The 27,500-nt window shown below is 38.0% G+C and overlaps 1 protein-coding gene across 4 annotated transcripts in view; it reads left to right on the top strand.

Annotated features, from left to right (window-relative positions):
* ralgapb (Ral GTPase activating protein non-catalytic subunit beta) overlaps positions 1–24,846 on the top strand; it is a 49,960-nt gene extending 25,114 nt beyond the window's left edge. The window contains exons 13-30 of one of the 4 annotated variants that reach the window (XM_084129801.1): positions 89–236; positions 2,759–2,823; positions 2,968–3,106; positions 5,168–5,289; positions 6,258–6,440; positions 7,436–7,587; positions 8,306–8,493; positions 9,321–9,424; positions 10,510–10,665; positions 12,369–12,578; positions 13,187–13,345; positions 13,919–14,078; positions 15,498–15,620; positions 16,390–16,526; positions 20,672–20,777; positions 21,454–21,529; positions 21,602–21,750; positions 22,271–24,846. In XM_084129801.1, coding sequence (XP_083985927.1) covers positions 89–236; positions 2,759–2,823; positions 2,968–3,106; positions 5,168–5,289; positions 6,258–6,440; positions 7,436–7,587; positions 8,306–8,493; positions 9,321–9,424; positions 10,510–10,665; positions 12,369–12,578; positions 13,187–13,345; positions 13,919–14,078; positions 15,498–15,620; positions 16,390–16,526; positions 20,672–20,777; positions 21,454–21,529; positions 21,602–21,750; positions 22,271–22,464 — 2,571 coding nt within the window. In that variant the 3' untranslated portion in view covers positions 22,465–24,846. Of the gene's footprint in view, positions 1–88; positions 237–2,758; positions 2,824–2,967; positions 3,107–5,155; positions 5,290–6,257; positions 6,441–7,435; positions 7,588–8,305; positions 8,494–9,317; positions 9,425–10,509; positions 10,666–12,368; positions 12,579–13,186; positions 13,346–13,918; positions 14,079–15,497; positions 15,621–16,389; positions 16,527–20,671; positions 20,778–21,453; positions 21,530–21,601; positions 21,751–22,270 lie in introns of all 4 variants that reach the window. The other 3 variants (XM_084129800.1, XM_084129799.1, XM_084129798.1) reach the window with 3 other exon arrangements.
* The last annotated feature ends 2,654 nt before the right edge of the window (positions 24,847–27,500 follow it).

The raw sequence follows: 27,500 nt of genomic DNA, 5'->3' as shown, positions 1-27,500 counted from the left end.
TAAGGGGGTTTATTATCTAGTAATCATGGGATCTCTGTAACTTAATTTTCTGAGAAAAAAATCTGTGGTTTTCTAATTACATTTGCAGATTCTGTTGGAAGGGAAATTCAGCAATGATGAAAACTCACTCCATGAGAAGGCGGTCACCTTCCTCTCCCTGAAGCTGCGATTGGTCAATATTTTGATCGGCGCCTTGCAAACAGAGACGGACTCGATCAATACACAGATGATACTGGGTACGCCTGTTCAATATGTCCATTTACTGTTTTGTCAAGTGAAATGTTATAAAACAAACTATATATACATGTATACTATTTTATATTATTATATTAAAATAACTATATTATTATTATTAAATTATGTTATAAAAGCAATAAGCAATAAAAGCAATAAGGAAGTATGTAGTGATTACAGAAGAAAAAAAATAGTGTAAGTCCTGTAAGTGTAAACCGTAACAGTTTAATTTCCAAAATTATAGTATTTTTTTTATTTATATTATGTACTATCTCAGGATAAAGTGAACAGCAAATGTGCAATATTCCTATATGGAGGTAATTGTTGTTATGGTGTGTGTTTGTTGTAGGTTTATACTGTTCCTTTTTTTTTTACTGTACTTTCTCAATGTCTATTTATTGTGTGTAGTTTTGTTAGTTCTTCTTTTATGTTGACTTTTTAATGTTGACTCAATGAGCTTTGCTACAAAAATTCCTTTGTACTTCTACTAGTACAGGTACAAATGGTGAATAAAACTTCAATCAATTCATTCAATCAATCAATCAAATCAAATTGAAAAATCGAAATTTCACAAACTGGCAGTGGAAAGTCTGTTCTCTTCCCTTAAAATGCAATTGATCTCGATTATCTAAAAAAAAGTGACGGTTAAAGGAATATGTTCTATGTTCTAAAGTTTCCAGTCAGAAGAATTACACCGTGTCCTAACCAGACGCGATGCGATAAGATTCCAGCGACAAATCATTTGTCTGTCCACACTAGACAAGACTGCGAGATGCGTTAAAATCAATCAAAACCCACAGCCAATCAGAACAGCGTGTGGGCGGAGTCAGCCAATCAGAACAGCGTGTGGGCGGAGTCTCGCGGCACCAGAGAGTAATCTTGACATAATCAAATTCACAAATATTACACCATTTAAACATTATTCAAACACATAGGCTACTGAGTTACTAAAACAATCTTTGTCAAATAATACACTTGTTTGTTCACAGTTTGAACGTTCTTGTTTCCATTTGTTTAATTTCAAGATCTGAGGTGAATTATCTATTGTTGGTTTTACAGCTTCAAAGCTGGAGCACTAAACGATATTCAAAGTCACATGACACGCTTTAAACATTAAATAAAGCACATAAACAGCACCTGAGATTATCATCGCCACACTTTGTGTTTGTTGTTCCAGTGCGACGTCGCAGAAAAATAGAAACCGTTTCTGAAATAGAAACGTCGCGTGTCGCCGTCGCGGCTGGTTAGTAGAGGTGGGCGATACTCCAAATTTTGGTATCGATCCGATACCAAGTAAATACAGGGCCAGTATCGCCGATATCGATACCGATACCAATACTTTTTCATTTTAAAAGCATGCACTTGAACTTGTATGCACTTTCCTGTGCTAGAGCAGTGTGTCATGATTTATGAGGTGAATGCATCATTAATATGCTAAATCTGAAAACGTTTTCATGACTACTAAATATTTTGTGATTTGTGCTCTCAACTCGCCTGTAATTATTAGTCAGTGACTTTTACAAAACTACCCTAATTATAGTAAAAATACTATTGTACACTAGCCTACTGTTCAAAAGTTTGGGGTCTGTAAGATTTTTAATTCTCTTCTGCATTTATTTGATCAAAAATACAGTAAAAAGTGTAATATTACAATTTAACATAGGCTATCTGTTTTCTATGTCATACTAAACTGTAATTTATTCAATTGATCAAAGCGTAATTTTCGGCATCATTACTCCAGTTATGATGATAATTAATTTTAATATGCTGATTTACAGCTCAGAAAACATTTCTTATTATCAGTGTTGAAAACAGTTTCATATTTTTTTGTGGAAACCATGATGCAGAATTATTTGATGAACCAAGTTGAAAGAACAGCATTTATATGAAGTAGATTTTTTTAACAGTGAAAAACCCTTGACTGTCACTTTTGATCAATTTAATGCATCGATCCTTGTTGAATAAAAATATTAATTTCATTAAAAAAATCTTACTGTCCTCAACATTTTGAACCGTTATATACACTTTTGCTTTGTTTATTGCAAAATAACTCCCGATTGTTTCTCTGTCATCTAAGCAAGGCTTCGTTTCCCAAACGTGCCTGTGAGCTCAGTGAAGCACCAGCATCGAACGCTCTCTGTGATTGATTGGTTTCGTCTTGTATCCAGATGACTAGGAGAAAAAGTTCTATCCTACACAATTATCCGCTAACATTCGCTTATTTTTCCACTTAGAAGCTTATTTTACGCACTGAATTGCGTGCTAAATTAATAAAAATTACTGGTAAAAAAAAACACACATTTGGATCGATATTTTTATGTGAGGATCGATCCTTTTCGATACCACGTCAGTATCGAAGTATCGATATTTTAGGATCGATCCGCCCACCTCTACTGGTTAGGACAAACACTCGGATTAACATGGAAAATAACCTTTTATCGCGTGTAGTGAGGACACAGTGTTATTTTTTGCTTTTATCCCTGTGAGTGTCAATGATAAACTTCATATGTGTGTCTTTTTACAGCGGCGATGCTGAACATCGTCCAGGATTCGGCTCTGTTGGAGTCTGTCGGTGCCCAAGCTGAAGTGGTACGAGTTATGCTTTCTGCTTGTTATTTATAGAGCTTGAACTGGATTTGAAGTGTCTGCAAGATGATATGTGATAAAGAACATGTACAATTCCCCAGTTATAAATGGCATTGATGAAGTGCTGGTGTGAATGTGTTTTTGTAGGGCAGTGTGGATGGAAGCCATTCTCTGGCGAAGAGCCACAGTCGCAATAACAGTGGCATCAGCAACGCTAGCGCTGGCAGCTCCGAAGCCACGACTCCTGACAGCGATCGACCCGCTCAAGCCCTGCTGAGGGACTACGGTGAGAGACACACTAATGCAGAACAACCACTGCATCTCAGGCATTAGAGCTTCAACTGTTTGACTTTGACCAATTTCTTTCGTTCTTCTTATGCATTTAGCAAGTTTAGATGACAGGTTTCACTTCAAATCAAAAATCATAATTGTCGATTATTCCCTTGAAATTACGATTATCACATTTTACATTGAATGATGTTTTTAATAGCTTTATACCATAGTTTAAAGCGACTGCATGCCATATTGTATATCAAAATAAACAAGCTGAAAACACTCTTCCTGAAAAACCTTTATTGCTTTTCTATAGCAATAAGCCTCAATGTCAAAAAATTCATTTTTTATTTGTATTTAAAGAAACCAAACCAAAGTAAAATTATGCATGGTATTATAATGTTATACTAAAACTAAAACAATGGGGAAAAAACCTTAAGAAAAAAAACATCTCAAGCACAGAATAATGTAAGTTTTTGTAATTGCGCCTTTGAACGATTACATAATTGTGGCATTGTAATCGCGATTACAAATTCGGTTAATCGTGCAGCCCTAGGTTTCACACATTGAGTTATTCCAGTAATGCCAGGATTAATCAGTAGAAATCCCAGAATGACTCGCATATCCTATCAATAATCCCGTTTATTATATCCGCACTCACATTTACCACAGCAACCAGAGTGTAGGTTAGTTTATTTTATTTGTGCCATCACATAACATGATTTTTCTTTAGATTTTCTGTGGATTTTGGGGAACATTCAAGCCTAACCGCCAGTTTAACACACTACTAACTAACTCAACCAGGCCCCGCCTCTTTATTCTGCGTATTAATTATTATAATGAGGAATATCGTGATGTGTTCATTCCCGCAAGAAACTCAAGACTACAATGGAGGCGTTTCAGGAGTTCAGAAACAGTAGCTGCGTTTCCATTACCTTTCAAATTGCGCAAACCGAAATTGCGAATTGAAAATACGCCCAATGGAAACACGTCAATTTCGCAAAAACTCCCATTTATCGCAAAAAAGTGTTTACGCTCGCATGAGGGGGTTTTTCAGGCAATTCGGAAAATAAATATTTTGCAAAACTGCAATGGAAACAGTTTTTGCGCATTTACAGGTCAGCTGACGTAGATGACGCGGTGTGTTTGGACAGAATACGAGACAGAGTTCTTTATTAAATTCATATAAGACAAAATAATTACAGGAATACTGGATTCTAAACCTCAAAGAAATGCCACAATCAAGACCTCGCAGCAGAGATGAGGGAGAAACACCCAGAAACTCCTCATATGAGCCGCTCCCAGTATAATAAGGGTCGTTCCTCACCATTAATGCTTGTAAAACACTCATACATCTCCTTCGATTAATAATAATGGCTATTGCAGTGGCTGGGATATAGTACATAAACCTACCAACGTCCGTTGCCATGGTTTCTGGAATGATTTTACTGATCGCGAGAAGAAAAATGAAGTTTTAGTGGCATAACATCGGTTAATGGAAACGCCGTCATTTCGCAATAGTTTTTTGTCGACATTTAGAAAAAAATCGCAAAAGTTTTGCGCAAATCTGTAATGGAAACTGACACTGATCTGAGTGACACTCCCTCAGAGGGACTTTGTGCTCAAACAGCAACATTACACACTAAAGAAAGATAAACATGGAAATAAGCAGAATTGGTCCTCTTCAAAGCAAGTAATGCATCTCTGCATGTTTGTAGAAGTTGCATGGTGTCCGTCAAACACGTTGATGGTGCATTTTAAAACGCAACAGATATTTCTTTAAACCCAAAGCTGTTGATCTGTCGAACATCTGTAACCAGTTTTGTTTTGTATAATGAATGCTTTTTATTATTTTCAAAGCATGACGTCAAATGACGCCTAACGCGGCTTATGAGTTGGCTGGACTAGATGATCATCATTGTCTGTAACTTGTTCTTGTGCTCGTCTGTGTTCATGTGTATGGTTCATCATTGCCGTCACATGTCTCAGTGCCTGGCTTGCGTTTTGTGCACGTGTGTGTTACTAACCCGCTGTCTGTGGCGTGCTGTGTGTTATATCCCAGCTCTCCACACAGACACGGCGGCCGGGCTGCTGATCCGAAGCATCCACTTGCTCACGCAGAGACTCAACTCCCAGTGGAGACTCGACATGAGCATCTCACTGGCCGCCCTCGAGCTGCTGGCCGGCCTCGCCAAGGTACGCTCACAGATTCAGCTCTACAATTATATCTGTCACTTATTTTGTAAAATTAACATAGGATTATTGCTTGTAAAGGTTATTGATTGTAAAGTAGGAGATTGATTTTTGGGCTGAATAGGATTGCATATAATTTCATTGAACTCCTTTGTATAATGACAAATAAAGATTCTGATACAGTAAATGGTTATACCAGTGGGTCTTTTTATATATATATACACTACCAGACAGTTTGGAATAATTATGATTTTTAATGTTATCTTATCCTCACCAAGGCTGCATTTATTTGATCAAAAATACAGTAAAAATTGTGAAATATTATTAGAATTTAAATCAGCTGTTTTCTATGTGAATATATAATAAAGTGTAATTTATTCCTGTGATCAAAGCTGAATTTTCAGCATCATTACTCCAGTCTTCAGTGTCACATGATCCTTCAGAAATCATTCTAATATGATGATTTGATGCTCAAGAAACATTTCTGAGCTACTTCATATTTTTGTGGAAACTGTGATACACTATCATTCAAAAGTTTAAAAAATGATCTAAATTAATACTTTTATTCGGCAAGGATGTATTAAATTGGTTAAAAGTGACATTTATAATGTTATAAAACATTTCTACTTCAGATAAATGCTGTTCTTTAGAACTTTCTATTCAAAGATTCTTGAAAAACTAAATGTATCCCTGTTTTCAACACTGATAATAATCATAAATGTTTCTCGAGCATCAAATCATCATATTAGAGTGATTTCTGAAGGATCATGTGACACTGAAGACTGGAGTAATGATGCTGAAAATTCAGCTTTGATCACAGGAATTATTGCAATATTTATTCACAATATTACTGTTTTTAGTGCATTTGTAATCAAATAAATGCAGTCTTGGTGAGCAGAAGAGTAATTATTTCAAACTTTTAAACCGTTCGTGTACAGTATGAGTGAAATGCGTGTTTGTTGTGCACTCAGGTGAAGGTGAATGTGGACTCGTCTGATCGTAAGCGTGCGGTCAGCTCAGTGTGCAGTTACATCGTGTATCAGTGCAGTCGCCCGGCTCCGCTGCACTCCAGAGACCTGCACTCCATGATCGTCGCCGCCTTCCACTGCCTGTGTGTGTGGCTCACCGAACACCCCGAGATGCTCAACGAGAAGGTACGGCCAGTCAAACCTCAGCTTCAACTGGTTAGAGTCGTAAATGCTGAAACTGAAGCAGTCAAACAAGCCACTTCTCCATCTTAAACTTCCTGTTTGTGTCCTCACTCATCTAGTTCAATGACAAATATCAATGACAATCAAGAAACAATGTGATGTTTTTATACCTTTTTTTGATTTGGCTTTTAAGCTTCCTAAAGAGAGCGGCAGACGTTTCACTTCCACTTTTCGACGCCTCTTATTGAAACCTCTTTAAAAAGGTGATAGATTTGATACGGTTGATTCAGTTCCACGAATCACTTCAGCGCTTCAATGATTCAATTACATCATCTTCTAAAAAGAGGAGTTTTACAGATTTAAAATTTTGACATTAACATATATACTATACGTTACATTATTTATATATATATATATATATATATATATATAGGTAAATATTGCTTTTTATTATGCTATATACAGAAGTGTTTAAAAGTTTGGGGTCAGTAAGATTTTTTTTATTTATTAACTTTTCTATGTGAATATATTTCTGATTATCATCAATGTTGAAAACAGCTTCATAGTTCTTCAGGATTCTTTGATGAATAGAAAGTTCTGAAGAACAGCATTTATTTGAAATAGAATCTTTTGTGACATTATAAATGTCTTTACTGTCACTTTTGATTCATTTTAAAGGGTCCTTGCTGAATAAAAGTATTAATTTCTTTAAAAAATTCTTACTGACACCAAACTTTTGAATGGTATCATACTTTTATATTGGTGCATATAAATAATAAATAATATAAAAAAATACTGAAAAGCACGGAAAACAGCAGTATCAGCAACAACGATTCCTTTTATAGAAAAAAATAATAATTTTAATACATTGTAGAGAAAATGCATAAATATCAAGATGTTAATTGAATTTCATCTAGAGATTTTTTTGTCCACGTGTGTTTTTTAGCTGTAAGATTGAATATGTTTGTGTTGTTTGTGTACTCTTGTGTTGTGGTGAGGATTGTCTGATCGAGGTGTTGGAAATTGTCGAGCTTGGCATCTCGGGCAGCAAGTCCAAAACCGGCGAACAAGAAGTGAAGTACAAAGGAGACAAAGAGCACAACCCTGCGTCTATGAGGGTCAAAGACGCCGCGGAGGCCACGCTATCATGGTGAGTGTCTTTCACACACACACATGGATTTCTCTCCTACGATATGTACGCCTGTCTTGGGCTACGTCTACATCAATCCGGATACATTGGAAACCGCGTTTTTGTTTAAAAATGCTCTCCGTCCACTAGCGTTTTCAGGCGTTTCACGACGTTTCAGTGTGGATGAGAAACTTTTGGAAAACGCCTGAAAACAAAACTAAATTCACCTTTACAGCGCATGCATAAACTCTCACAGAAGCTCACTGAGATGATGCAGGCGGAAAAATAAATAATAAAATTATTGCGCAATTCTTCTGGCAGGATCATTTTATTTAGCACATATCTCAGCATTCACTGATCGTCCAGATCGCTCTCACTCACCATTATATGTCTGGTCTGAAACGCGACTGCTCTCATGTTTAGCAAATGCGAGTAAATTCTGTCATCTTTGCCGGACTGTGATATGAAGAGTGTGTGAAGAACATATCTTTAGCAACAGTGTGAAAGTGAAAGCACATAACAGGCACATAAACATGAATATCTATTGGTACAATATGCATCACATGACTAAACTTAGGTCATCGTTTTTAAATACCTCAGTTTTGACAGTCGACACTACAACACGAAACCGGCGCTTTCAAATTCATCCACTTTGGAGAGAGTTTTCAAAAATATGCGTTTTCAAACGAAACCGTATTAGTGTGGACAAGGCCTTGATTTGTGTTGCTGTGTGCTCCAGTATAATGCAGGTGTTGGGAGCGTTCCCGTCTCCCAGCGGCCCCGCCTCTCCCTGCAGTCTCCTGAACGAGGACACGCTGATCAAATATTCCCGACTCACCTCCACGTCTCGCAGTAACTTCAGATACTTCGTCCTGGATAACTCTGTGATTCTCGCCATGCTGGAGCAGCCTCTGGGAAACGAACAGAGTGAGGAAAACACCCTTCATATTCCATTCCTCCAGTACAGTACAGCTCTGGTTTCAGTTCAGTTCAATTCACGTTTATTTGTATAGCACTTTTCACAATACATATCATTTCAATGCAGCTTTATAGAAAGAGCATGAGTCCATTTGTGACCCTGGACCACAAAACCAGTCACATGGGTCAATTTTTTTAAATTGAGAATTGTACATCATATGAAAGCTGAATAAATAAGCTTTCCATTGATGTGTGGTTTGTTAGGAAAGGAGAATATTTGGCCGAGATACAACTATTGTAAATCTGGAATCTGAGGGTGCAAAAAAATCGAAACATTGAGAAAATCTCCTTTAAAGTTGTGCATTTATGTTGGCGATTGTGCTGCATTCACTCACAAAAATACATATTTTATATATTTACAGTAGGAAATTTACAAAATATCTTCATGGAACATGATCTTTACTTAATATCCTAATGATTTTTGGCATAAAAGGAAAATCTATAATTTTGACCCATACAATGTATTGTTGGCTATTGCCACAAATATACCCGTGCGACTCGAGACTGGTTTTGTGATCCAGGGTCACATATTACAATTTAGAGTGATCTGTTATCAGAGGTTTAAGGTCTAAGTTATATATTTCAGAAATGTACATATACAAAATCACAGTTAGCTAAAGCTGAATGTAATAATGTAATGCAGAAACGATGAGCTCACTGAAGTAATGAATACTTGTTTGTTAACAAATGATTATGACATTTAGAAAATGTAGCATTGGTGCATGTTGATTCAGAGAACTTATTTCCTGTTAATGTGTGTGTGCACGCGTCAGCAGACCCCTGCCCATCAGTCACCATGTTAATCAGAGGCATGTCTGGTCGACACGCATGGACAATGCAGCTCTTCCATCAGCCTCGAGGCGCAAGAGCCAATCAGAAGGTACGACGCAACATCAACCATCACCAATCAGGGCAGAGATGTGCTTTAAGTAGCCAATCGGAAGCAAACAACTTTCACAAGTTTTCTCTATAGGGAAATAATTGATTTGTAACGATAACTTATAAACTTTTAAAGACAGCCCTACTGTGAGTTCTGAGGTTGAAGCCATCAGCCATAATTTTTTTCAACTTATTTTTAAACTGATTGTGTTTAACAGGTGATTTTGTAGTGAAAAACTACATTACCCATGATGCTATAAAGAAAATTCCACCAATCAGAGAGTTGCGGCAAGCAAAATGCACCAAAAAAGCTCTTTAGCTCCGCCCATTCCTATGAAGCACTGTGATGTAATCGAGTCGGACTCCCAATGCTCTCAAAATACCTAAATGTGTATATATATATTTAGGTATTTTGAGAGCATTGGGAGTCCGACTCGATTTTATATATATGTATGTATGTGTGTGTGTATATATATATATATATATATATATATATATATATATATATATAAAATCGAGTCGGACTCATATATATATATATATATATATATATATATATATATATATATATATATAATATATTTATTATTATTATTATTATTATTATTATATATATATATATATATATATATATATTTTTTTTTTTTTTTTCACAATAAACCTAAAATATTGTTTGTGTAGATTTAATCAACAACTAAATGAGTAGTTTTGTATTTCTACATTGTTTTTAATTCAATTATGTTGTTCGCAATGCATCATGGGATTGTAGTTTTTTCCCACATAAAAGCCATTAATTCCAGAATTCTTGTTCCTTTGTCTTTTTGTCTGATTTTCAAATACTTTTTTTGCTTCAAATAAGTTCCTAATGTTGCAGTTCACTGCGTAGCTGGTTGGCTTGCTTCATTATAACACTTTAACAAAGAGTTTTTCTATTTATTAAATAAATAAATAAATTAAGTAGACAGGCACTAATGCTCTCTATTACAATGTCCTTTGAGAGAATGTGGCTTCTCAGATTCTGTATTTGGGAATAATAATGCGCAGTCTTATGCTAATGCTGTCTCGTTATGTCCATCTCTCCTACAGCAAGTGTTTGTTCCTGAAAGCCGACCCACGCCCAAGAACGATGTAGGGATTCGGTTTAACGTCAAGCACAGACCGTTCCCAGAAGAAGTGGATAAGATTCCGTTCGTGAAAGCCGACCTGAGCATCCCGGATCTCCATGACATTGTGGATAAGGAGGTATAAAAGCCTCAGAACATACTGTTATCTTTAGCATTACGCACTAGCTAGGCATGCGACGATATCAAACTTGCACATCAGGATAGTTGCTGAAGCTATAGTCATGGAGAAAAAAAAGTTATTAAACGTTTTATTAAGAGGGCAATACTTTTGCCCTCTTAATAAAAAGTTCAATATCTTTTTTCCCTATAATTTTTTATGTATTGCTTGAATGTATTTAAATGGTCAAAGTAAATGTCTCAAACACATTAAAGTGCACAACTATAAAGAACAACCAGAACATTTTCAATATCTAGGTATCTTTTCTGGCATGTTTTATTCCAGATTCAAATTTAAAAATGTATAAGTTAAAAAAAGTTTGAAAATAAATAGCCTTTGATGTATTTAAAGGTACACTATGTTATTTTTAGCCATCTAACGTTTAAAAAAACAAAACTGCATGCATTTTGCGGAAGAACATTATTTTGGTTGTTTTGGCTCTGCGTGACTGCGGATGAATATGATTCTCCTATGAGGGGCCGTACAAGCCAAAATCCATTCTTCTACTCTCACACACATACATTCTCCTTTCACATACATACATTTCTACTCTCTCACACACACATACATTTCTACTCTCTCACACACACATACATTTCTGCTCTCACACACACATACAGGGGCGGGGGGCGTGCACCTGAGACCTGCTGTCAGACTCTCTCAAATGGAGAGTGACTCACAGGGTCGCAAGACGACGTAAAGTACATGCATTTGATGAGTTTTATCAAGTTGATGTCAATAGCGCGCGCTCTCTGTAGGCATTTGTGCCGCTATGTGAAAAAATCCAGCAAAATGCACCGACGCGTTTGTCGACCCCAGAGGATTAACTTTAGCCTAACCATAAATTGTGATTTATATATATGATCACTCACATCAAGACGCCGCTGCGGTGGTGGAGTCCATGCAGGAGGAGCAGCGTTTGGCACTGCATCGCTTTTCAGCGCGAGCTGTGTGGAGAAGGCCATGTCCACCTCTATTGCGTTTCAAAAGCAATTCCGCGTAAAATGCAGGTTTCACATTCACGGTCTTCCAGGCCAAGTACATGCAACCACTGGCGCCTAATTTCCAAGTCTGCTGGAAAGCTATGCAGTCCAGCAGTGCTGTTGCAACCAGCAACACTACACCTACGTACCCTCCTGACCACTGTACTAAATACAGATAAATCTATGATAGCTCATCCAAGGGCGTGGTAGCTCGTACCAAGGGAGGGCGTGGTGAGCTGGAACCTGCTTACGTCACACAGTACCGCAACATCCAATAGGAAAATTCAACTGCAGTAGCCACCGTTCAACCTGAAGAGGGCAGCACTCAGACGTTTTTACACCATATATTGTAGAATTAAAACACTTTATACCTAAATGTCAAAAAAGTTACTCGAATCAATGAACAGCACTAATAAGTCCCCATTCTTACAGATCATTAAATAAAAAAAGTTGGTTTAGGGTTTAGTTACCCTTTAAGTATGCGGTGCTGTGATAAACACAATAGCGAATACAAATATCTGAATGGCTGTTTCAAACATTTAAATATTGTTTGGCTTCCTTTCTTCTTCATGACAAGCGGGTTTGGCTGCGTGGATGTGTTTATCAGAAATAGTAGTACAATCGGAGTACATGCTATATTGTTCATCTGTGTGTGTGTGTGTGTGTGTGTGTGTGTGTCAGTTGGAGCAGCAGCACGATAAGCTGCGGGCCGTGATGGGGAAGCAGATCGATTACGAGACCAAACTGGAGCACAACACAGAGGATTTATGGAGGAATAAATCCTTCCCAGACCCACTGACAGACTGCAAACCACCAGCTCCTGCTCAAGAGTTCCAGACCGCCCGCCTCTTCCTCTCGCACTTCGGCTTCCTGTCACTGGAGGCGCTCAAGGTATGAGAACGCAAGTTAGTGTAGTTAACCAAAATGTTCAAACAAACTCTTTTTTTTAATTTTTTTTTATCACTTGACTACATAAAAATAAACGAGACGTTTCAGTGTTCATCCAAACACCATCTTCAGTTGTAAAAATACACATATGTAATAAAATATACACATAATTCACATGATCCCCACACACACACACATAGAAGTCACATGACTACAAAGTTGTTTACATAGTGTGATTGCCAGAGCTGATGGTATCCCCGTCACTTGCCTTGGGTATATTAATCAAAATGTTAATAAACATTATAATGGTTTCTCAATGATACTCAAATAACACTTATTTTGCACAGAAATATGTTCATTTAATTCTTAAAATATATTGTAAAAAATATTTCAGCAATATCACAATATCAGACAGCATTTGTGAGTTAACATATTTTATTTCATTAAAATATATATTTATAAATAAAATAAAAAGCTATGCTTAAGTTATTTGACACATAAACAACTGTTTAATCTTCAATTAGCAATTAGCTAGACTGCTCTAATTTATGACACAAAAAAAAATAATTGACCTAAATGTGTGTGTGTGTGTGTGTGTGTGTGTCTCTCAGGAGCCTGGAAACAGTCGACTGCCTCCTCACCTCATCGCTCTCGACTCATCCGTGTCGGGCTTTTTCGATGACATCGGATACCTGGACCTGTTACCGTCCCGACCGTGTGACACCGTGTTTATCTTCTACATGAAAGCTGGACAGAAGAGCAGTCAAGAGGTGAGGCCTCACACGTGCCCTGCTGTGAAACTGTGCATTCATCAGTTTTGTTGTACAGCTAATAGCATATTACAGGGGTCATCGGATGCCCATTTTCCACAAGTTGGAATGATTCTTTAGGGTGTTCATGTAAAGTTTGTAACATGCTTTGGTTAAAATACTTCAATGGTTGTGTAAAACAACACCCTTTACCTCCTCAAAAACAGCTCTGTTCACAGCGACCCGTTTCGTTGCATGTCTCTTTAAATGATAATGAGCAAAGACATGTAAAGTGCTGCCTTGGAGGACAGTATACAAATGGCTAAGGGTAGAAATATGTTAATACGGGAAATATGCTAATACGGGGTCCGTCAGTGGTTGTGGGTGGAGCATGAGCAATATGACATCATAGTGCTCAGAAAATCCAAACGGTTTGATTATTGAGAGTGTTTAGACTTTTTGAGGATTAAAAAATGTATTTTTTTCATTGTATGGTGGTTGTGTCCACACACTGCAAAGACACATTTATGTGCAAACACCATATAAAAGTGAGTTTTGCATCCGATGACCCCTTTAATGAGCCGGTGTGTGTAGATCTTGAGGAACGTGGAGTCATCGGCAAACGTGCAGCCGCACTTTCTGGAGCTGCTGTTGTCTCTGGGATGGCCGGTGGAGGTCGGGCAACATCCGGGCTGGACGGGCAGTGTGTTTACCAGCTGGACCATCAACACATCCAACGGTGCTGAAACACCAGGTACACACACACACAGCATCTTCTCATGATCAGAGTATGGCTACATTCACACTGTCAGTCCAAATCTGATTATTTGTGGATCCGATTGGATCTAAAATGATTGGCGTCCACACTGTGTATCGCTACAGTTCAGATCTGGTTTGTGTGTCCGTGCAGCTCTTTCGTTTTCCGGAATATCTGCATTGTTTCTATGGCAATGACGTTGCGTTGGTAGGAATACGCCAAAAACAACAACAACAAACGCAATATGGAGGGGTTTGCAACAGAGATGTCAATTAAAAAACTTTTTTTTTTATTTTTTATGTCTCTGTTATATTGTCATTTTCTGCTCGTCTGGCACTTTGCAACATCACAGCATTGTTTCTGCACCGACTCACAGCAGTGTTCCCTATAACAACGTCTGACGTTTACATTTTACGTGGAGTGAGAAAGTCACATAAACCACGCGAAATCAGACTGAAACGGATTTCCAGAAATAGGATTTCAAACCACATATGGATGTACCTTCAAACGGATTTGTAAAAAAAATATTATTATTTTTTTGCTGTTCACATTAGCTTATTCTGATCAGATTTCAATCGGATATGCACAAAAATCGGATTTGGACTGACAGTCTGAACGTAGCCTATAATGTAGTAATAATATGTGACCCTGGACCACAAAACCAATTTTTCAATTTTTTTGAAATTGAGATTTATACATCACATGAAAGTTGGATAAATAAGCTTTCCATTGATGTGTGGTTTGTTAGGATAGGACAATATTTGGTCGAGATACAACTATTGTAAATCTGGAATCTGAGGGTGCAAAAAAATCAAAACATTGAGAAAATCTCCTTTAAAGTTGTTCATTTATGTTGGCGATTGTGCTGCATTCACTCACAGAAATAAAGGTTTTATATATTTACGGTAGGAAATTACAAAATATCTTCATGGAACATGATCTTTACTTAATATCCTAATGATTTTTGGCATAAAAGAAAAATCAATAATTTTGACCCATGCAATGTATTGTTGGCTATTGCCACAGATAAACCCGTGCGACTCGTGACTGGTTTTGTGATCCAGGGTCACACATAATAAATATTCCATAAATAAATATAATAATATATTCCATGGGGTCACAAGCTTTTGGTTATGCGGCTCCCCATTTATGGAACTTACTTCCTGTAGAAGTTCCCAACTTTCAGTCTTTAAATCTCATCTTAAAACTGTTTAGGCAAACTTTTATGTGATTTAATGTGTGTTGCTGTACTGGTTTTATTGTTTAATGTCATTGCTTTTATGGATTTTGTAAGTTGTCCTTGAGTGCCATGAAAGGCGCCTATAAATAAAAATGTATAATATGAAGATAAAACACTAAATGACTTGGATCACAGTGATGCTCATGAGGTGTGTGTGTGTGTGTGTGTGTGTGCAGATGATTCAGTGAGTCTGGGTGACACCGGCGGTGGCGTGTTTAACGGAGAGAAGCGGGTGCTTTACTACGCAGACGCTCTGACAGAAATCGCGTTTGTCGTACCGTCTCTCAGCGACTCCTCCGGTAAACTCCTGTTTCTACACTACACTGTTGCTGTGTTCAGGAGCTTTCAGCTGTGATCATGTTTGCAGCTCAACACACACGTGCATTTGAGGCAAAAAGTGCCGTTTCTGTCACATGCTGCAGAGGACTATTAATGGCATATTGATTTCTCCATTAGTGCAACACGTTTAATGATATTAATAGTGATTTATTTATAGGGGTGTAACAATATATCGCAATACAAAAATGCAACAATATGTATTGTGGATAGTTCACCCAAAATGAAAATTACTGTGTGTGTGAAAAAATTCAAGTTTTCAGAGTTTTAGTGACAGTTCTACATTAAACTACTATATATAATGTTGAATATAATGTATAATAATGCGATGGGGAATATTTGTGTGTCCTGATAATGCCAAATGTCTGATGTTACCAGTGTAAAGTGGCTTACATTATTTTAAATATCTAGTCAGTGACAGAGTGCAAGAATATTCGTCTAAAATAATTCTGTATTTTCAGCTTCAGAATCATGAATATTGTTATTCTGGTGTCTCTATTGTCCTGTGCTTTGGGTTTCAGCACCAAGTCCAAGTCTATTCATTTACACACACAATGTAAAACCAAATTTAGCATTTTAATCAAATTTTTGTTAACCTTTTATCATATGTCTTGGAGTATCGCAATAATATGGTGAGTTCAGTATCGTGATATGTCTCGAATCGTGACATGAGGGCACCGTTACACTCCTATTTGTTTAATATGCCGAATGTTGATTTCTCTCCTAACGCAGCGGAGTCATCCGAGCACAGCTTCCCGACGGCAGACTCGGACTCGCAGATGGAGCTGTTACCCAGTTTACTGAAACAGCCCAACCTCACGCTGGAGCTCTTCCCAAACCACTCCGACAACATGGGACCCGCGCAACGGGTAACTTCCCGTCTCATTCTCAGAGCTGAGGCCGTTACTGGTTAAACGGTTTACCCTGGCCAGTATATCAGGAGTTAACAAGCAATGAAGCACACGAGACAGGGCTAGCGAACGTCATCCATCTTGTTTTCTCATTCACTTCCATTCTCACACACACTACGTCATACGACTCACTGCGCCCGGAGAGGAACTCTCACTCAAAGCTTCTAAATCAATTCAATTCGCATTTATTTGTATAGTGCTTTTCACAAAACATATCGTTTCTAAACAGCTTTACAACACAAATTGAAATGATTAGGTCTAAGCCACCAGGGGCCTAATTTAGGAAAAAATAGGGAAAAGGAAGAGCGGAAACATGCAAAAGATAAAGGCATGTGTGCAGCTATCATTCATCTCGTTATAATAATATGCATATAATAAAATAGGCTAATTTATCACTTATGCTGTTACACATAGCGCAACAATATTACTTTTTCTGTCTAACTAGCTTACATAATCAGACAGTAAAATGTGAACATAATGTAACTTTTTTAACAAATGTAATATCACTCATTTTTATATTTATTTATATTTTTGGTAACACTTTATTTCGATAGTCCACTTTAGACATTCTACTAGCTATAAGTAACTTTGCAGCTACATGTCAACTAGCCGTCATTAGAGTATTAGTAGACTGTCTGCTTAATATCTGCTAACACTTTATTTTGTTGGTTCCCCAATAGATGTTCTACTGACTATAAGTAACTTGGCAACTACAAGTCAACTAGCAGTCAGACTCAGATAGTGAGTGGACTCAAAATAAAGTGGAACCATATTTTTTTATTTGACTCAATTTGTAATCATTTAAATATATGCATTTATATAAAATAGCAACATTTTATGTACAATCGACTTAAAAAAAAAAAAAAAAAATCTACATTCTCAATTTCATTCATGGTGAGAACATGAAACGAGCTTTGGTTTAGTGGACGATTGCTGCCATCTACTGGAAAACAAACACTTTTAAAATTAAAATAACATGATTTTTTTAACTACAGTCACTAGATTATTCAATGGTTTTTCATTTAGATTTGTTTAGATATTAAGTCATTATTATAAAAATAAAACTGACTCTTTAGCCCTATTCGCACAGGTTTAGTATTACCTAGGGACCTCCGGTAATTTGTAATAATCGCAGAGGTCGTCTGTGATTTTTTTATCCCGTGCGAATCTGCCATATCTGTAAAAATTCCCCCGAAAATTACCTACCGTATTTCGGCCAACACAGGGGTCCTCTGATAATACCAGTCCCGTGCGAATCCCCATGTCTGTGATTTGGGCTGTTTTTCTGTGAGCCTATCGTTTCCTAAAGAACGTAATAACCATTATGGGCCGTTTAACAGTCCATTTTACGTCTGTATTAAAACTATATTAACAATAAAATATCTCGATATGCTCTACTCCAGTCCGATTATAGTTTTTCTCCAATAAAAACTATGAAGTGCTGCAAAAGAGAAAACAAACTACAGTAAAGACGTGATCCGGAAGCTCAACTCGGACCGTTGTCATGGAAACGTCAAATTAAGCATTTTGGCGCAACATGGAAGCTCTTTTGGAAAGTTTGGACGCTTTTTGTGGTAGTGTAACTTAGTAGTCTGTATCGTGGAGCATTTCTTTGTCTCACACGGCCTCTAAAGACGTCCATCCTGTAAATATCTCAAGAAATCAAAGTGTGAAAGAGTAAAAATGATATAAAATGAAATAAACCAAATAAAATGAATGGAAAAACAAGCCTATCGCGACGTTTCTGTATTTATAATACCTTCTTCAGGCAGGCTTGTTGTAAATATGGACAAAGAATAAAAGAAAAAGAAGATGTATTATATATTTATACAATAATATTATATTCTATAATATATATAATATATTTCTCTAATAAATTGGTTTTAAATAAGTTCTTTTTTTGAATTGCAATACTGCAGCGCGATCTTCGTTTCAGCACGTTCAGCTAGTGAAGTGTGAATGGGTGGGCGCACGCTGTAAAGTCCGTAAACTCGAGGGAATTACGAACATTTATTTGCCCGTGTGAATGAGCCACCAAAAACACAGACGTCAGGGGGTAATTTCTTAATTACAGAGGTCCAGGGGTAATTCTAATCCCGTGCGAATAGGGCTTTTGTCAAAGTTTAGCATTTTTTTGTCGTAAAGTATAATTTTTTTGCAATTGTCACAATATTACAGTCAAACCTGAACGTGTGTGTGTGTGTGTGTGTGTGTGTGTGTGTGTGTGTGTGTGTGTGTGTGTGTGTGTGTGTGTGTGTGTGTGTGTGTGTGTGTGTGTGTGTGTGTGTGTGTGTGTGTGTGTGTGTTCATTTGTTCTCCATCGTAGATGTGTTAAGGTGTCACTCCTTCATTTCTGTGTGTGTTCCTCATTGTAGCTGATTTTTATTTTTTGACAAATTAAGTACATATTATGTAGTCTCACCCATTCATCTCTGTGGGCCAGTTTTCACCTGGTATTAAGATGCGTTTCGGTCGATCGGATCACAAGTGGACAATAAACGCTCATGTGGTCGAATGCGTTCAAACAACGCCTGCTCTCCACCTACTGACTTAATGCGTAACATTATGCGAACCGCACGAGCCAGACGGGTTTAAAGGGGTGGTTGATTATGATTTGACTTTTCTAACTTTAGTTAGTGTGTAATGTTGCTGTTTGAGCAGAAACAACATCTGCAAAGTTACAATGCGCAAAGTTCAAAGCAAAGGGAGATATTTGCTTTTAAAGAAATCGCTTTTTAAGGACTACAACAAACGGCTGGTAGAGACTACACGACATTCCTCCCGGGTTAGTGACATCACCAACCCTAAAATTTACATAAACCCCGCCCCCTTAACACGATTTATAGATTATCAAGACAGAATATGCTAATCAATGACTAGAAGATAACTACACATCAGCTTCATAAATTCATTAAATAACCATTCAGAAATGTCCTGTTGCTTCTACATGTTGTCACTTCTTCTCGAGTCTCTCCATCATTGTCTGACTCCGGTTTGAACATAAAAGGCTAAAAGTTGTTGAAATTTTCAGTGTGTGTGTGTGTGAGGTAAAAGAACACAAGCTCTTGTAGCTCCGCCCACTGTGCCGGGAGCAGCAGCTCATTTGCATTTAAAGAGACAGACACAAAAACGTTGCGTTTTTGCTCACCCTCAAAAAGTGACAAATTTAACATGCTATATAAAAATATCTGTGGGGTATTTTGAGCTAGAACTTCACACACACACTCTGGGGACATCAGAGACTTATTTTACATCTTGTGAAAAGGACATTATACCAACCCTTTAAACTTTGTCAAGTGAAGACCCAAGTTTAGTTTGAGGGCTAAAAACACACTAAGCACAATGTTCTAATTTCTAACACACTCGTGGCTTTCAGAGCAGAAACCAAAGCTGCTGTTCTCCGCGTTCTTCCGTCGTCTCCTTTCGCGTTCATATGTAAACTGTGCAAGATTATTTTGTCCATTAGATCGAAAGATCTGAAAAAACACACACATAGACTCTCCCCTCAAAGAAATCAGGACTGAAGTGGTCGAAAGTGGACAGAAGAGACGGATTAAAACACCATGTGGAAACGGGAACGTCTACTTGTGATCCGATCAACCAAAACGCATCTTAATATCAGGTGTAAATGTTTTTTTGGAGGCGAGTGGCCATAGAAGTTACACTGAACTCATCCTTACTGAATAAAAGTATTAATTTCTTTGTAAATCTTACTTGCCTCAAACTTCTGAATGGTAATGAATCACAGTTTCCACAAGAATCTGAAGCAGCACAACTGTTTCCAACACTGATAATAATCATAAATGTTTCTTGAGCATCAAAGCATCATATTAGAATGATTTCTGAAGGATCATGTGAGACTGAAGACTGGAGTAATGATGCTGAAAATACAGCTTTGATCACAGGAATAAATTACATTTAAAATATAATCACATAGAAATTTTAACTGGTAATTATATTTTACAATATTACTGTTTTTACTGTATTTTAGATCAAATAAATGCAGCCTTGGTGAGCATAAGAGACGTCTTTCAAACACAAAAAAATCGTAATTATTCAAACCGTTTAAACGTTAGTGTATAATGTTTATGTCTTGTGGTCAGTCCCCTACAGTGAAGAGCAAGAAGCTGCCGTCCGGAAGAACGATCCCACCGTTAGGACCCGACACTAAAGTGCTGGTCGTGTGGGTCGAGCGATACGATGACATCGGTAACATGTTTTCCACTCCTTCATATTCATTCAAATTCCTTGATTTCAATCACATCAGTGATAAATAAACCTATAAATCATGTATATATGTAAAATATGTGTTATAATAGTAAACACACAAGGCACAGATGGTGTGTGTGTGTGTGGCCTGTTGTAAGTTGTGAATAAAAAGATTATTAGTTTTTCAAATTCAAAATTCAATGTGAATTTGTTTCTATTTGTGAAGTTTACTTGTAATTTCGAAGTAAACCTGCACCAATTTTTTTCAATGTAGTTTTACTTTCTGTTCTTTTTCTTTTAAAAACAAAAAAATAAAGGTCACACTTTACAATAAGGTTCATTAGTTAACATTAACTAATGTATTAACTAACATGAACTAAAAATGAGCAATACATTTGTTACAGTATTTATTAATCTTTGTTAATGTTAGTTAATAAAAATACAGCTCATGTTAGTTCACAGTGCATTAACTAATGTTAACAAACACAACCTTTGAATTTAATAATGTATTAGTAAATGTTGAAATGAATATTAGCTAAGATTAATAAATGCTGCAGTATTGTTCATTCTTAGTTAGCGTTATCTAAGGTAGTTAATTAATGTTAACTAATGAACCTTATTGTAAAGTGTTTTCAAAATAAAAAGAAAAATGAAAACTTGTGTTCTTTTGTGTCAGAAAACTTCCCTGTGTCGGAGTTACTGGCGGAGACGAGCACCGGAGTGGAGACGGCCGTCAACAGCAGCGCTTCCAGGTAATAAACCGTTAGTGAGACTGAGTTCAGTCCCTGACATGATCTCATTCGCCCTCGCCTGGTCTCACTCAGGTCCAGCTCTTCAGAGAAGGACGTTCCCATCGTTTTCATCCATCCGCTGAAGACCGGCCTGTTTCGGATCAAACTACATGGTGCTATGGGCAAATTCAACATGGTCATTCCTCTAGTGGACAACATGGTGGTTAGCAGGAGATCACTGGGTATGTGTGAGTGAGTGAGTGAGTGAGTGAGTGAGTGAGTGAGTGAGTGAGTGAGTGAGTGAGTGAGAGAGTGAGAGAGTGAGTGAGTGAGTGAGTGAGTGAGTGAGTGAGTGAGTGTTTGTGAGAGTGAGTGAGAGAGTGAGTGAGTGAGTGAGTGAGCTTGTGAGAGAGTGAGTGTGAGAGAGTGAGTGTGAGAGAGTGAGTGTGAGAGAGTGAGTGTGAGAGAGTGAGTGTGAGAGAGTGAGTGTGAGAGAGTGAGTGTGAGAGAGTGAGTGTGAGAGAGTGAGTGTGAGAGAGTGAGTGTGAGAGAGTGAGTGAGTGAGTGAGCTAGTGAGTGTGAGAGTGTGAGAGAGTTTGTGAGTGAGTGAGTGAGCTAGTGAGCTTGTGAGTGAGAGTGTGAGAGAGTTTGTGAGTGTGAGAGTGAGAGAGAGTGAGTGAGTGAGAGAGCGACCGAGCGAGTGAGTGAGCGAGTGAGTGAGTGTGTACTCATGATTGTTTGTCATTTTCTGCCCCTCTCCAGGATTCCTGGTGCGTCAGACTGTAATAAACGCGTGTCGGAGGAAGCGTCTGGAGAGCGACTCCTACAGTCCGCCACACGTGCGGCGGAAACAGAAGATTGCAGAAATCGTGAACCGTTATCGCAACAAACAGCTTGAGCCCGAGTTTTACACCTCGCTGTTCCTGGAGGTCGGCGAGACGAGCCTCAACCCATAAACACTCTCGCAGGCGGAGGTCATTAATCTGCACTCGAGGCGCTGGTCTGGGGGAATTACGTTTTTAATGTTGATTGGCCAAACACTTGCTCAGCCTGACCTCTACACGATCAGTGCCCACCTGACACACGACTATTGTTCCGTATCTCGACACGGACACTTTATTTCTCCTGTGACTCTCACAGAAACCAGTCAAAGTTACATTTCACCCCCAAAATAAATCTGATGTATATATGCAAAATATATATTTCTGTATTTTGCATTAAGAAAATGAGCCTGTTTTTATTACGACTTTTGGGACATTCTTTTCATAACATTTGAGCTCATTTCCCCCCCAAAATTTGCATTAAATGTATTTTTTTGCTTATAATAAATTTATTTAAGAATGAATTTCATAAATAAAAATTATAAATAACAATTTTCATTGTTCTCAAATGTGATACTCATTACCGTAACACCATAAAAATACATGTAGTACAATTATTTTATTTCATTAAATTGAATTAAAAAGCAGAACAACAAATACCACCATGATTTATGAATGCTTTAAATAGTACATCATTATTCTTTGCACATTACAGTAATGACAGAGACTTTTTTGCATTGAGTTGATGAGAATGTCAATTAATATCAATGTAAAAAAAAAAACCTTAACGATCCTATAAACAGGCTTTATTTTTCTTCAAACGAAATATGATTTATTTTGTGGAGTGAAGTCTGACTCGCCGAGCGGTTTCATGAGACTCAGCCGTTACTGTACTTCACAATGAATGACGTTTTATTTGATCATGTTCATGATTTGAAGGACTGCGACTGTAAACGTCCTCATGTGAAGCCGTTTCTTCTAGAAGCACTATTGAAATGAACACTAATCTCCAGCAGCCACTGATGTGATGCCAGTCTCTTCCTCTTCCTCTTCATCATGTACAGTAAGTACAGGAGCTCACCTCCTTTCTGAAAAGAGTTTCAGTCTGCAGGCGATGAGGAGCGAATGCACGCCACAGAATAAAAATAGAAAAGGTAATTGCGACTTTCTCTCATAATTATTATTATTTTTTATTTTTTTCAGAATCGCGAGTTTATATCTCACAATTCTGTCAAAGAAAATCAGAATCGAGGGATATAAACTCACAACTGCAAGAAAAAATCAGAGCCTTGAGATATAAAAAAGTCAGCTGACAATTCAGACTTTGAATCAGCTCAAACTCAACTCTTTATATCTTGCAATTCAGACTTTATAACTCGCAATTGCTCCTTTAAATCTCACTATTTTCTCGTAATTGTGAGTCGTAAAGTCAGAATTGTAAGATGTAAACTTGCAATTGTGAGAAAAGTCAGAATTGCAAGATATTAAAAAAGTGAACTGACAAATAATTTGAGTGAATAATTTCATAATTTCGAGCTTATATCTCACAATTCTGACTATTTTTTCGCAATTCTGAGTTTATATCACAATTCTGATAGCAGAAGTCAGAGAAGTCGTAATTACTCTTTTAATCCAGTGGCGCTTTAACAGGAATGACTGAGAAACAGATTTTCGGTCACTTGACATTTTGATGCCATAAATCGCCAAAAGCAAACAAACTACTGAGTTTCCCCGGACGGGTCCTTATTGGCTATAGATGCGACATTACTTCGACCCATAATGCATTTCAGTCGAAAAACATTATAAGGGCTTATCATTTATTTATTTATTTATTTTACTTGGTGTTTTTCACATATTGTGACACATTTCTTTCCACTTCCCCATTCGCCAGGTTTCATTTACTCAGCGTTTTTATCTTCAAATCAAAAGCTGAACTGAAATCAAAACCAATTTGACGTTCACCTTTAGCATTTAGATCTCCTTTCATATTCTAGAAAGCACTTTTAGATCTCAAATATTCCTGTTTCCATCCTCACCCGGGTCGATCTGTTTCTGTTTTGATGATAATAATGCCTTTATATGCGGTGATCTCCTCTCGTGTCATAGAGTAATGAGGCGTCACCCAAACACAACACCAGTTTTGATCTCAAGTTATTCTTAATACAAGTTCTGGAAGAGAATTACACGTCTCATGTTTGCGCTCAGAAGCTCCTTATTAACGCCACGTTTCTTTCGTGAGAAGGATCTGAAATGTCCCGCTTCCAGCGCTCTGGTCGCTCGCTCTCTCCGTGTGTAAATATTGACGGCATGGACTTTGTATAAAGTTTGACTTTCTATGTAAATATGCGGGTGTGAAGTTCTGCTCACTCATCTTATACTATTGATTAGGGACGGCACAACGGATGAGCGATTGTTTGTATTTATGCCATCATCATTTATGTGTCCAAAAGATACATTGGATATTGAATGTAACACATGTAATGAAATAAAGATTTTAATTAAATTCTTATCATATAATGACTGTGAATGCTTTTGTGTGTGTGTGTGTGTGTGTGTGACACTGATAAAAAGTGTCAAATTCAACTTTTTCAGCAACAAACTGATACATTGTATCTCGAGTTTCTTCCGGGAACGGTATGTGAGATTTTCCGAGGTTCTCGGTTCAGAAGCTCCGGTGGAGGTCGAGCTCCTCGCTCTGGAACATCTGTAAAAGCACAATCATGCTTTCCACTCATTAATCACTGAAGAATAATGAGAACTGAGACACTCTTCGCTCATTAACACACGAGAGTTTGCTTTGTTGCGTTATCAGTGTTGATGCGGCGTGATATTTTTATTACACTGTATACAGTAGAGACTGCTGATGCGTTTTATGATCATATCTTTCACAAATGTCCTGTCTTACTGAATGATTTTAAAAGGGAGATACGACAGGCATATCATGGATGGAACAACTTTTGCACAATGTTTTGCATCCAAACTGCCAAAATAAATAAAAAATCATCAAAAGGATTCAGAAACATCACATATGTTATATAGGACATTTTGCCCAAACAAGGACTAAAAAGCATATTAAGTAACTCACTCTCTCACTCATTCACACACACACACACACACACACACACACTCCAGCACATGCTGTGATCTGCTGACTCACACACTCACTGAATCAGCGCTGGATTATTGTCATTGATCTCAAGCATTGATGTTCTTCAGTCACACACACTCACACACACACACACACTCCAGCACATGCTGTGATCTGCTGACTCACACTCACACACACACACACACACTCACTGAATCAGCGCTGGATTATTGTCATTGATCTCAAGCATTGATGTTCTTCAGTCACACACACACTCACACACACACACACTCCAGCACATGCTGTGATCTGCTGACTCACACTCACACACACACTCACACACTCACTGAATCAGCGCTGGATTATTGTCATTGATCTCAAGCATTGATGTTCTTCAGTCACACACACTCACACACACACACACTGAATCAGCACTGGATTATTGTCATTGATCTCAAGCATTGATGTTCTTCAGTCACACACACTCACACACACACACACACACACACACTCCAGCACATGCTGTGATCTGCTGACTCACACACACACTCACTGAATCAGCGCTGGATTATTGTCATTGATCTCAAGCATTGGTGTTCTTCAGTCACACACACACTCACACACACACTGAATCAGCGCTGGATTATTGTCATTGATCTCAAGCATTGATGTTCTTCAGTCACACACACACTCACACACTCACTGAATCAGCGCTGGATTATTGTCATTGATCTCAAGCATTGATGTTCTTCAGTCACACACACTCACACACACACACACTGAATCAGCACTGGATTATTGTCATTGATCTCAAGCATTGATGTTCTTCAGTCACACACACTCACACACACACACACACACACACACTCCAGCACATGCTGTGATCTGCTGACTCACACACACACTCACACACTCACTGAATCAGCGCTGGATTATTGTCATTGATCTCAAGCATTGATGTTCTTCAGTCACACACACACTCACACACACACTGAATCAGCGCTGGATTATTGTCATTGATCTCAAGCATTGATGTTCTTCAGTCACACACACTCACACACACACACACTGAATCAGCACTGGATTATTGTCATTGATCTCAAGCATTGATGTTCTTCAGTCACTCACACACACACACACACACTCCAGCACATGCTGTGATCTGCTGACTCACACACACACTCACACACTCACTGAATCAGCGCTGGATTATTGTCATTGATCTCAAGCATTGATGTTCTTCAGTCATGCACACTCACACACACTCACACTCACACACACTCACTGAATCAGCACTGGATTATTGTCATTGATCTCAAGCATTGATGTTCTTCAGTCACACACACTCACACACACACTCACTGAATCAGCGCTGGATTATTGTCATTGATCTCAAGCATTGATGTTCTTCAGTCACGCACACACACACACTCACACACACTCACACACACTCACTGAATCAGCGCTGGATTATTGTCGTTGATCTCAAGCATTGATGTTCTTCACTCACGCACTCACTCACACACACACACACACACACACACTGAATCAGCGCTGGATTATTGTCGTTGATCTCAAGCATTGATGTTCTTCACTCACGCACACACTCACACACACACTGAATCAGCGCTGGATTATTGTCGTTGATCTCAAGCATTGATGTTCTTCACTCACACACACACACACACTCCAGCACATGCTGTGATCTGCTGACTCACACTCACACACTCACTGAATCAGCGCTGGATTATTGTCATTGATCTCAAGCATTGATGTTCTTCAGTCACACACACACTCACACACACACTGAATCAGCGCTGGATTATTGTCATTGATCTCAAGCATTGATGTTCTTCAGTCACGCACGCACACACACACACTCACACTCACACACACTCACTGAATCAGCACTGGATTATTGTCATTGATTTCAAGCATTGATGTTCTTCAGTCACACACACTCACACACACACACTGAATCAGCGCTGGATTATTGTCGTTGATCTCAAGCATTGATGTTCTTCAGTCACACACACACTCACACACACACTGAATCAGCACTGGATTATTGTCATTGATTTCA

Source organism: Abramis brama (genome assembly GCF_963993115.1).
Source record: "Abramis brama genome assembly, chromosome: 11".
NCBI classification, from domain to species: Eukaryota; Metazoa; Chordata; class Actinopteri; order Cypriniformes; family Leuciscidae; genus Abramis; species Abramis brama.
This window is presented reverse-complemented; position numbering and strand designations above follow the sequence as displayed.